General features: G+C 42.7%; 1 protein-coding gene across 1 annotated transcript; it reads right to left on the reverse strand.

Annotated features, from left to right (window-relative positions):
* Positions 1-1515: 1515 nt before the first annotated feature.
* LOC123191145 (serine/threonine-protein kinase STY8-like) lies at positions 1516-10596 on the reverse strand. The gene is made up of 15 exons (XM_044603926.1): positions 10264-10596; positions 10110-10195; positions 9869-9946; positions 9277-9349; positions 9049-9159; positions 5858-5905; positions 5538-5671; positions 4382-4489; positions 4235-4308; positions 2678-2853; positions 2480-2575; positions 2117-2197; positions 1968-2018; positions 1718-1858; positions 1516-1584 (listed from the first exon to the last, which is right to left on the reverse strand). The coding sequence occupies exons 1-15, from the start codon at positions 10594-10596 to the stop codon at positions 1516-1518; spliced, it is 1659 nt and encodes a 552-aa protein (XP_044459861.1).
* Positions 10597-12164: the final 1568 nt, after the last annotated feature.

Consider the following 12164-nt stretch of genomic DNA (forward strand, 5'->3'; position numbering starts at 1 on the left):
GCCGCAACAAAGGTTAGAGCCCTGGGTGTTGGATAGTACTGAGCCAATTAGCAGTTTTGTAGTGTGTGTGAGCAAATGCCAACAAATGATGGTGTGCTAGGGCCAATTTCCCTTATCTGATTTTATTTATAATCTGAATAAATAGGTAGGGGCAATACATTTAATGGCATGATATGATTTCCAACTCTAGTGCGTATTTGCACATTACCCAACCCTCTATCGATCTGATATGGTACCCTACTCCTGTGTTGGGGACACTTGGAGGCAGTAAGCTGTTGCAGGATTGTATGGCTCGCTTATATTACCTCAAGACATCTAGAGTAGCATTTTTTACGTGGAACTTGTTTGACTTTAATGCAAAGGTTGCTCATTGGCTGTCTAAAGAAGCCAAACCAGCTGCCATATACTCAGGGCAGCAGACACTGAAAGAAGAATAGCAAAAATCTGCAACTTACCCAATGTTTGTTCATTCACCTTGACTCTTTCTGTTATTCAAACATTTCAGCCATACACCATGTTCCTTCCATGTAATTTGCACTAGAAAATTTGTTTGATATGATATTAATGAGCAAGCAATTTGCATTACAGGTTGTGTCATATTCCTAGGCTACTGCTGTTACAGTGAAAGAGAGAGAAAGAATGGGGCAACTAATAGAAAAGTGTGCCCCCCCCCCCCCCCCCCCCCCCCCCCTACGGGAAAAAGTGAATAGAGAGGTAGCAGGTGTGAGTGAGAAAAAAATCACTGAGAAAATTTCTTTGAGAGAGGAAGTGCCTACGTGGGAGTCTCAAAGAGAGAAAAAAATCTTTACAAAATATGAAGAGACAGGGAGCATGTGACAGAGAGAGAAGAGTCTGTTTTTTATGGAGAAGGGAGAGAGATAGAGAAGCTATGAGAAGTGTATGGCAGAAACTGTGGCCTGAGTGCCCGCGCATCTGCTGATTCTTTAATCTATGCACACATCCAGATGAACCGGAGTCTAGATTGAACGGCTATGATAGGAGGTACCGTGTAGCTCGTCCTACAAAAAACCGCTCTCTTCATATTTTTCTACTTTTGAGAAAATGTAATCAGTTTATTTTTCCACTTATTTTGGGACAGAGGGAGTACTAAATTTGCGACACTTATTTTGGACGGAGCGAGTAATAACCAAAATGGAACATGTGAGAATGGCATTTTCATCTCATGTTCTTACAAGACGAACTCATAATAGTACATGAACAAAAAAAGATCCAAACACATTGAACTATAATCCACTTACAAAACAAATAACCATATATATAAAACATAAAAGTATATCACTTAGGTTATGTAGCATGGGTGTGCTAACTTAACCCAGTTCGTCCTGTGAGATTTTATTGGGGGGGGGGGGGGGGGGGGAGGGGGGCAAAACAACCGAGCACAAAATTATATACATGGCATATATATATGCAGAAGACGGTCTACGCATGTCCCACTGCTGTTTGGGTGTGACAATGAGAAAAAAGGGCCCAGCTACTTGGGTTGGCGCCTTCTTTCTATCGCTGTGATTTCATCTGTATCTTTTGTTTGATATGTCGATGGCTTCCTTTGGAGCGGGAGGCGACCTGCAGGAACATACTACTTTTCATTAGTCTGAGGAACCCGTCAAATATTAACCAGAATAACTTCACTTCATTTAGTTTTCAAATTCCATCTTCTCACGAGCCTTAAGGCCTACAGATCCAGCAGCAACCTAACCTGAAAAGTCAGCAAGATATCTTCCAGTTCTGCGGTGATCTCAGAGAAAACGGGTCGCGTATGGGGGTTTTCACCCCAACACCATTGAATCAATTTAGACAATCTCGGATGCACGCTCGAGGGAATCACCAAGCGAAGTCCCTGAAAAACAAGGAGCAATGCTCATCTCTCGTACTTGCATGTCCACTATCGACAGCTGATGCACAATACCAAAACTGTAATTTAACTTCGTTGGCATCAAATGTCGTACCTGCCTTACTGACAGTGCCGCTTGCAATGGTGTCAGGTTTTCATATGGGATCTGTATAGCAGGACCAAGCAAGGTTATTACCTTTAACCAAAGTACTGATGTTTGATGAACTCAATAAGACTAAAAAGCTAGGGAGAACACCAAGTTACCTTTGAAGTGACCAACTCCCATAGAACAATAGCAAAGCTGAAGACATCTGCCTTGTGATCATAAGGCTTATGGTTTATCACCTGGCAGGACAACAACTTTTAATAAGCACATCACGTAAGCACAATACCTCAGTTACATAGAACCTGTCTTTTGAGCTCTGACAGAAGTTCAAGAAGATAGTACACAAATATCTATTTCCTCATGAACTTGCTGGGAAGATGTGGATGAGTAATAAATAACGAAGGAAAAACAACGCTATTTGTTACAACAACAAAGGAGTGGTCGAGCAAATATAGGATATTGGATATTTTCTAGAAAGGGGAAAGGATGCTCAAGGACAAATGAACAAACAGATAACACACCTCAGGTGCCATCCATCTGTAGGTGCCAGTTTCAGCAGTCATATCTCCCTCTTGTGATAGTTCACGAGCGACAGCAAAATCTGCAATCTTCACAACCTGTTTCAAAAGAACAAATTATCATTTTAATAATATTGAATTGAAAAGTGCATGAATTTATAATAACATGCATACTTGACCCTAAAAAGACAATATGCGTACTTGACCATCGCCAACTAATAAATTGGCAGACTTCAAGTCTCTATGGATGATGTTATTCTGGTGCAAATAATCCATCCCTTTCGAGATGTCAATAGCAATCCTAAGAATCAAGGAAAGGTCCAAGCTATTGTTTTGCTTGTGAAGGAAATCATACAGATTGCCTCCGGCCATGTACTCTGAAGCAAACACACACAACACAGAGCAAGATATCAGTTGGCAGAAAATTACAAACTGCTTGATGATAACTAAAAAAATAAACTCTAGACAGACTTCTTTTCAAGTGGGAACCAGAGGTCTTCGATTTTCACTATCAGAAGCCTGGGAAGTAAACGTTTGTATAAACAAACTGATAAAACATAAGCAGCTGATCAGTGCAGGGATCCGTCCCAACAGCGATCTACATAGTTACACACACAAGATGAAAACGTAGAAAGTATGCAGAGAATGAGAGCGAACAAAATTGTTAGAAAGCATCAGGTAATGAGTATGTCCAGCAGCACATCTTCTTTATGCCCATATATATAAATGGTGTAGTTTCCTATTAAATTCCAAAATGCAACTTTATGTAATTATAGAGATAAATATTAATATCTCATACATGAAATAGTAGCTACCAAATGACACGCATGATAGGCTGACTCAAGGATGGGCAAAGACCTGTCGATCTGATAGAAACAGAGCAACAGGATTCCTCTAATCAGACATATCTTGCATTCTTGTCTGACTTGTACTATGTTCCAGCATGGTGTAGATATTCTTGTCTGACTTATCTGCTCTTCAAGTCCCTACCAAAATGCGTAGAAGACGGGAGTTATCCCCCGTCTTTCGAGCTCAGCTTTTTTTTTCTTATTTCTAAATCAATAGCTATTTAAGCACAACTTCCAATTTGTATCCACCCACAAGTGTTGCCAATATTTTTGGTCATTGGCTGGACGGTATTTCAAATAGGTACAAAACGCTAATAAGGGTGGGAGCGTATGCCTTACTATGGTCGCTTTGGCTATGTAGAAATGATGTTGTTTTTAATGACAAAACTGTTTTGCCTTTGCAGGTTATTTTCCGTTGTACGCACTCGCTTCGTACGTGGTGTACGCTACAACGAGCGGAGTACCAACCGCTGTTCAAGGCGGTGTGTACGCTGTTGGAGCAGGTGGCTACGGGGGTTTTTACCCAACATGGATGGCAGCATAATCTCCGGCTCGGTCCACCATCTCTTTCGACATAGGCATAGTGTCGGTCTATAGACTCTACTGTTGCCGAATTGTCGGTCTTTTATCTTTCTACTTATCAGACTACTGGTGTTTGGCTGTGTGCATCCTAGTTATGCAGAGGCCGGGTGATACTCTTAATGCTTTGTATCACTTTGATGCTACATTTTGAGATAATAAAAGCGCCCTTTATCGAAAAAAAAAATTTAAGCACAACTTCCAATTTTTAGTCACCAGTGTTATTCATAGTGTAACTGTGCCCATGGATAACAGTATTTTCATGTGAGTCTGCAACAAAGATGTTGATTGCTATATATCCATACTACAACAAGCAATATTAGTGTCTGACCTGTTACAATGAGATAGTCTCGATGCTTTGTGCATGCCCCGTAAAAGTGAATGACATTTTCATGATTAACACTCCTGTACATGATTATATTGTGTTAGCATCTTCTGGAACTAAGTTGTTTATGTGTAACAGAAATAAAAAACATACCTTAAAATCATTATTTGTTGCAAAAACTCCACTTTTGAATCATCGTTAGCATGTCCAGTTTTAAGGTACTTTATTGCAACATCCACATCAAGGTAAGTTCCTCGATATCTGAAAAATGAAAAAAAAAGAGTACTGGTTAGGCTACTCATAGTTTCCACAAATCATAATACAGATGCTTTCACTATGTTTCTTGGCATGCAGTGTCCCCTTGTGAACCTATTTCATCTGTAAATATGCAAGAAAAGGGCATGCAGCCCACAGTAGCAGAGTACCAGTTAAGTGGTGGCTGTCGTTCTAACTAATTAACTTCATGTTAAAAAAGCTTGTGCTGTTGATCGTGCAGGGGAGGCTGTCCTCGAATCATTACTCCTCATGCCAGAACAAGAATTTTCTGTATCGGATTCACAGAACGCACGGGAGCTGATTGCTGTAACCGCGTGGTATTTATGTTGGAACAGATGTAAACTGGTTCATGAGGGAAAGTTTCAAGAGGTATGTCAAACCGCCTCGATGGGAATTCGTGCTATAACGGCAAATTTTGTAAATGCACATTCCCCTAATGCAAATAGGAAGATTGGAGGGTGGAGTAGACCTCCTATGGGCTTTGTTAAATTGAATGTGGATGTTGCCTTCGATCATGATCTACTAAAGGGCACAGCGGGGGCTATCCTCAGGGATGACAAAGGAAACTTCATTGTAGGTGGAAATTGAAAGATTGATTGGTGCGCTGATGTCCTGACAGTGGAAGCATTAGCACTTAGGTTTGGCTTATCGCTAGCACAGAAGGCGGGTTGCAATCGTCTTGTTATTAACTCCGACAATATGGAAGTCATTGACACAATGAAGAACGGAGGACACTCTGCAGGAGCGGCAGCGGCAATTTTTTATGACTGTTTTCTTATAGCTTATGATTTTCCTCTTACTAGTTTTGAACATTGTAATAGGGAAGCGAACAAGGTAGCGCATGAGTTGGCTCGACTAGCAAAATGTTCTATGACGAGGGATTGGATTGAGGAGCCTACGGGAAATATTGTATCTCTACTTATAGACGATGTAACCATTATTTCTAATTAATAAAGTGGTTGATGTTTTTCAAAAAATTAACTTCATGGTACTCTTTCCTCTATTTACTAAGCAAGTGCCATGTAGTTCTTACAAGTCTCCAGAAGATCCAGATGCGATATTTTCCTTAATCTGCAACAGATCCCTGTCGAATTCAGAATCTCCAATCTTTTCTTGCAGCTCTAGTATTCTCTCTGAGGCTGAAGTTGTTAGATTAGATAATGTGGCCTGCATACCAGAAGGAATTTAAAGTTGTTAGGACAATGCTGACTGCATGCATTTACAGCCAGCAACTGCATCTGCATACTTAGAAAAGTTGAATTACCAGCACCTATGTATAAGTGACTAGGCAGATACCTAAGAATTTGAAGTATTCACGTAAGTAATGTAACTAAAAAAGAAGAGAAAGCATACATTACGTTTTGCTGTCTCCTTGAGCTGCTGCAACAAACCATCTGTCTCCTGCATATAGCGTCAGGTAAAATTTTACTAAAAAAAGATCTTTGGGAGGAACAATGTGCAATATAACCTGCAGATGCTACACTACTCATAAGAATCTACAGAACACATTGGCAACCAAATTGCTAAGTGTACAGGGTCAAATGAACTCGGTTTCTTCGTCTTACCTAGCATGCACCCCAAATTCATGGGCAGATATCAAAATACAGCTCTAGATTCTATGACTGCTCGGTATCATTGACAATAACTAGAGGAAACACATATAAACTGTTATTTTTTTGCCAAATGGCACTTTTATGTATACAGCAGTTATGTGTCTTCCAGGATCGGTGAGATGCAAACTTTGGACGAAGACTTGACGCGAAGGAATGGTTGTACAGCAGCGGCGGTTGGACATCGCATGTACCTGCTAGGATCGTGGAAAAGTGGGGGTGACGACACATGTGTGACTTGGATGGTGGTGCTGTGTGCATCCGACTCGAGCTCCGAGGTGAAAACATAGGTCTGACGTGAGTTGGTTATACCTGGCAATGGTGATGTTTTTTACGTCATTACCTTCTTAAAGGCATTGCTCGGATATGCTCGGGTTGGTTTTTCAGGGTGAAAACCTAGATTCCGACCTTAATAGTTGGATCCGGTGACGGCGGCCCATGAGGGTCGCTTCCTTCCTAGAGGCGTTGCTGTTGAAAAAATTGTTGTTCATGTGTGTGTCATGAGATGGTTGGTGCGGATATGATCATTACTATGTCAATCGCGGATCCGATCACTTTGGGGCTTTTTCTTTTTTTCTCGCCGACACATAGCTTTGGTATTATATACTTTGCTAGTTGTTGGTGTGCTTGTGTGCGTTGGTGTTGGCTGTGTGCATCTTAATTATGCAGAGGCCGGGTGTATGCTCATTGTGTTTGTATTCTCTTGATGCTTTATTTTGAGCTAATAAAATTCGCCCTTTATCGAAAAGGATCTTCTCCTGTAAGAATCAGAAGTCCAAAGATAGGTTGTGCAGTTCCAGAGATGTGTCATCAAACAAACTAGCAGTATAAACGAATTGACTGCACGTATGACCGTTTGTCACGTAGAGTGTGATCTCATTGGCTCTGACACCGCAAAAATGATATGATGTAACAGTTTTGCTAGAACTCATCTAGATGAGATATAATTTAGTCTCATTCACATTTTATAGCCGTTGGATGTGATGCTATAAGATGCGTGTGTGCTGACGTAGGTTGTATCTGTTCTTATTTTCCAGGTGAATGAGACCAAATTATGTCTCATCTAGATGAGTTCTAGGTACTCCCATTATGTAAAGCTGATGCAATTAACCATAATAATGCTATCATAAGTAATCGGAACTGCACAAATACGTCTACTTTTGAATTATCGTTAACATGTTGCACAGGTATAGATGTGCTCTAAGCTTACCTCTGTTTCCCAGCCATCAACAACAAATATGCCCAAACACAGTCCATCTGTTGTTGAGAACACATGAGCTTCACGAATGTGCAATCCAAGATCGCACAGCAACGTAGATAGCTACAAGACAATAACTCGGAATTTTATAAAAGTTGATACAAGTAGTATGACAATGGAAGATATGGAAGTCCAAACATAAAATCCATAGCAAAAGGACCGATACTCCTAAGTCTTTACCTGACTAAGGAGCTTTGGCTTGTCAACTGAAGAAAAAATTATTTCATGAAGAAGGTGAATTTCTGTATCCCTCCTGCGGAAATTTTCATTGGCAACTGAGGATCAAAGTTCATTGTTCAGGCAGGTTTATGAAAAAGGTAGCCCAAAATACGCCACTTGCCAAACTACTACTGTATGGAATACTAGTAGTATTACAGAGAAGTAAGCACAAAAGCGTTGAGAAATTAAAGACAGACCAAATAATTAGGAAGTCGTCCATGCCAAAAACTGCACGAAGATAGATAGCTTGCCCACCATCACTCTCTTATAGTCTTATGGTTCAATATATCATTCCAGATTGCAAATGAAAACATGCTATGCTAGAACTAGAACCTTTCTGTCAAGTTAAGAGAAGTAGAACCACGGGGCCACATGCATGGTTGTTTTTTGCATAAAAAATGAGCTGCAACTGCAACGCAGGCTAGCTAACAGAAAAGTTAGCACTGCATCTTTTGGGCAAACCATCCAGGATGATTTACAAATCAGAATGAAAGCATGATTATATTTTAGGGCGACAGTGGGCAACCAAGCATTTAAACTGATCGAGAAAGACCTTGCAGAAATGGCCTCGTCCACGCCTTCTCTTGGCCCCAAACTGAGGTCTTCCATCATCCGCTCCAATTCGCTGTTGCTGTTCAACGTATACAAACCTTGTCTCAGCAAGCAAGATTATATCAGGAAGACAAATATGACATGAGATCGAGTAGTTCATGTGTGTGTCATGAGATGGTTGTTCATGTGTGTGTCATGAGATGGTTGGTGCGGATATGATCATTACTATGTCAATCGCGGATCCGATCACTTTGGGGCTTTTTCTTTTTTTCTCGCCGACACATAGCTTTGGTATTATATACTTTGCTAGTTGTTGGTGTGCTTGTGTGCGTTGGTGTTGGCTGTGTGCATCTTAATTATGCAGAGGCCGGGTGTATGCTCATTGTGTTTGTATTCTCTTGATGCTTTATTTTGAGCTAATAAAATTCGCCCTTTATCGAAAAGGATCTTCTCCTGTAAGAATCAGAAGTCCAAAGATAGGTTGTGCAGTTCCAGAGATGTGTCATCAAACAAACTAGCAGTATAAACGAATTGACTGCACGTATGACCGTTTGTCACGTAGAGTGTGATCTCATTGGCTCTGACACCGCAAAAATGATATGATGTAACAGTTTTGCTAGAACTCATCTAGATGAGATATAATTTAGTCTCATTCACATTTTATAGCCGTTGGATGTGATGCTATAAGATGCGTGTGTGCTGACGTAGGTTGTATCTGTTCTTATTTTCCAGGTGAATGAGACCAAATTATGTCTCATCTAGATGAGTTCTAGGTACTCCCATTATGTAAAGCTGATGCAATTAACCATAATAATGCTATCATAAGTAATCGGAACTGCACAAATACGTCTACTTTTGAATTATCGTTAACATGTTGCACAGGTATAGATGTGCTCTAAGCTTACCTCTGTTTCCCAGCCATCAACAACAAATATGCCCAAACACAGTCCATCTGTTGTTGAGAACACATGAGCTTCACGAATGTGCAATCCAAGATCGCACAGCAACGTAGATAGCTACAAGACAATAACTCGGAATTTTATAAAAGTTGATACAAGTAGTATGACAATGGAAGATATGGAAGTCCAAACATAAAATCCATAGCAAAAGGACCGATACTCCTAAGTCTTTACCTGACTAAGGAGCTTTGGCTTGTCAACTGAAGAAAAAATTATTTCATGAAGAAGGTGAATTTCTGTATCCCTCCTGCGGAAATTTTCATTGGCAACTGAGGATCAAAGTTCATTGTTCAGGCAGGTTTATGAAAAAGGTAGCCCAAAATACGCCACTTGCCAAACTACTACTGTATGGAATACTAGTAGTATTACAGAGAAGTAAGCACAAAAGCGTTGAGAAATTAAAGACAGACCAAATAATTAGGAAGTCGTCCATGCCAAAAACTGCACGAAGATAGATAGCTTGCCCACCATCACTCTCTTATAGTCTTATGGTTCAATATATCATTCCAGATTGCAAATGAAAACATGCTATGCTAGAACTAGAACCTTTCTGTCAAGTTAAGAGAAGTAGAACCACGGGGCCACATGCATGGTTGTTTTTTGCATAAAAAATGAGCTGCAACTGCAACGCAGGCTAGCTAACAGAAAAGTTAGCACTGCATCTTTTGGGCAAACCATCCAGGATGATTTACAAATCAGAATGAAAGCATGATTATATTTTAGGGCGACAGTGGGCAACCAAGCATTTAAACTGATCGAGAAAGACCTTGCAGAAATGGCCTCGTCCACGCCTTCTCTTGGCCCCAAACTGAGGTCTTCCATCATCCGCTCCAATTCGTTGTTGCTGTTCAACGTATACAAACCTTGTCTCAGCAAGCAAGATTATATCAGGAAGACAAATATGACATGAGATCGAGTAGTTCGCCCCCCCCCCCCCCCCCCCCCCCAAAAAAAGAAAGTGTAAGCTAGGGCATTGGAAAATGGGTGGTTGGGGTGAACACCTATACCTCAAATTGGGAGCCACAGAGCCCCCACAATTAGCGTTTTCATTTGGAGCAGACCCAACCTCTGGCGGTTTGTCCTCCTGAAGGTGCTACAGAGCACAATACAGTAACAGTAAGCGAGACTGCAAACATCTTGAGGAAGACTGGATGAGTTTACCCGTAGGAAGCGTGCGTGGAAGATGGGGCGGTTGTCGGGGTCGGCGCACTCGGCGAGGATCCTCCGGTGCAGCATCACGTCCTCGACCTTGTTCACGTCGAGATCGATGTAGTAGCTGGACGGGAAGCGATCGTAGTGGTCCTCGAGCACGCGGTCGAAGAAGGGGTCGGAGAGTGCCTCCTGGTTGCCGATGGCCCGCAGGCGGTCGTAGACCTCCCTCCTCACGCCGGACAGCTGCACCGCGCGCGCACCGCTGCCGCCGCCGTGGCCGGAGACGGCGGCGGCGTCCCCGAGCGGCCAGCAGCTCTCGCTCGCGCCGTCGCTGTCTGCCATCCGCCCGCGCGTGTGTGTGGGCCAATGCTGCGGCCATCGCGGCGCGCTTTATGGGAGTGGTGGGAGTGGGGAGAGCGAGGGACGGTGACGACGACGTACGGCGGGCGCAGTTGGTTGGGTACTTGGGTTGCATTGGCGAATCCGAGGGGGGCTCTCTTGGCGGTTGCGGCCGGCCAGAATCTTTTAGTGGGCGTCGCCGGCCGGCCGAGTAATTGTAGTGGCGCGCGCGCCACCGAGGGGCGGTCCCGTACTTTGCCGGAAAATATTCTGTAGAGCTTAGCCTTATGTGCACCCTTTTATCCAGCCATCCATCTCTGCATCGCGATTTGTGCAAGAACTTTTTTTTCGTTTCTTTTAAATAAAACAACATACGAACTTCAAATTTTGCAGCACAACAAAACATTCTAACTAGAATGTGGGAAAGAACTTTCAGATTTTTTCGTACATCATAAGTACTAAAAATAACATTTTTGAATAAAGAAAATCTCATTTTGTATATTTATGTTGGTCAAAAAAATCTATAAGTTTTTCTCTCATTGTAGTAAGAATGTTTTGATATCTTGCAAAGTTTGAAGTTCATATGTTGTTTTATTTGGAAGCAATAAAAAAAAGAAAATTTCACGCAGTAAGTTAGTTGTCTAGCACGGATCTTAAAGCTATACTAGATGGTATGAATAGGAGGTGTTCATGAGCCTAAACTCTAAAACTCCACGTCCGTACTTTGCCCTCGTGTATGGTGTATAAAAGCGGACGCGCCGGCGTGGAACGGGAGGGACACGATCCTTGCTTTTTTTCTTAATAGTGACACGAATCCTTTCTATGTTCCTCTAAATAACTCGCTCAGGTAGCAATTGATTCAAGATACAATTAAGCAGCAAGATTAGTGATCCAAGGGCCGGGAAGTAGCTAGAGCCGGGGGATAGGGGGGAGAATACGGGACGCGGACGAAGAGCACACGGAGGCGAACCTCCCTGTAATCTAGGCCACTAGGTCCGTGTTTGGGGATTAGTGCAAGTTTGCTTGTAATTGTTTCTGAATTCGCAATACAGTGCAGTTTCGTATAGACCGGTAGTAAAGACCTGTCCATGGAGTTAACGCCCATTATTAGCTGAGTTAGTACGGTCGCGGAGTCGCTGCAGTGGCAGTAGATGCCAGGTACCGGGGATATACCGGCAGGCTACTAAGCGGCTGCCGGCTGGACGTCCGTCGAAACTGCACGGGCTAGCACCACCACGGACGGCCGCCTGAAAGTACGCCGTCAAGTCAGCTTACCCTCTGGTGTTTGACGTGCTCTCCCACGTCCCCGAGGAGCATCACCGCACTATGCTCGAGCAGTGCTGCGTCGTCCATGTGATCGGGCCCGTATAATACCTGCCGTAGGAGCACCTGCCGTATAATATCAGGCAGCATCTCTACGCCGTCAATGTCTACTTGTGCAAGAATACGTGGAGCCATACACTGCAGTATAAGGGCATCTCCAGCCATTCGGCCCCACAGGACGCCTAAAAATCGCCCCCTGGGGGCGTGCCGGCACTAAATCGCGCATTGGGGGCGTGATGCCCCCCAGT

The sequence above is a fragment of the Triticum aestivum genome, chromosome 2A (assembly GCF_018294505.1).
Source record: "Triticum aestivum cultivar Chinese Spring chromosome 2A, IWGSC CS RefSeq v2.1, whole genome shotgun sequence".
In the NCBI taxonomy this organism is placed as follows: Eukaryota; Viridiplantae; Streptophyta; class Magnoliopsida; order Poales; family Poaceae; genus Triticum; species Triticum aestivum.

Excerpts from the sequence above, each read along its gene's own strand:
- LOC123191145 (XM_044603926.1), bottom strand. The coding sequence starts at position 10,596 with ATGGCAGACAGCGACGGCGCGAGCGAGAGCTGCTGGCCGCTCGGGGAC. Across the intron at positions 2,019-2,116 it reads GGGAGTTGGTCACTTCAAAG|ATCCCATATGAAAACCTGAC; the intron begins GTAACTTGGTGT and ends CCTGCTATACAG. Across the intron at positions 1,859-1,967 it reads CGGCACTGTCAGTAAGGCAG|GGACTTCGCTTGGTGATTCC; the intron begins GTACGACATTTG and ends CTTGTTTTTCAG.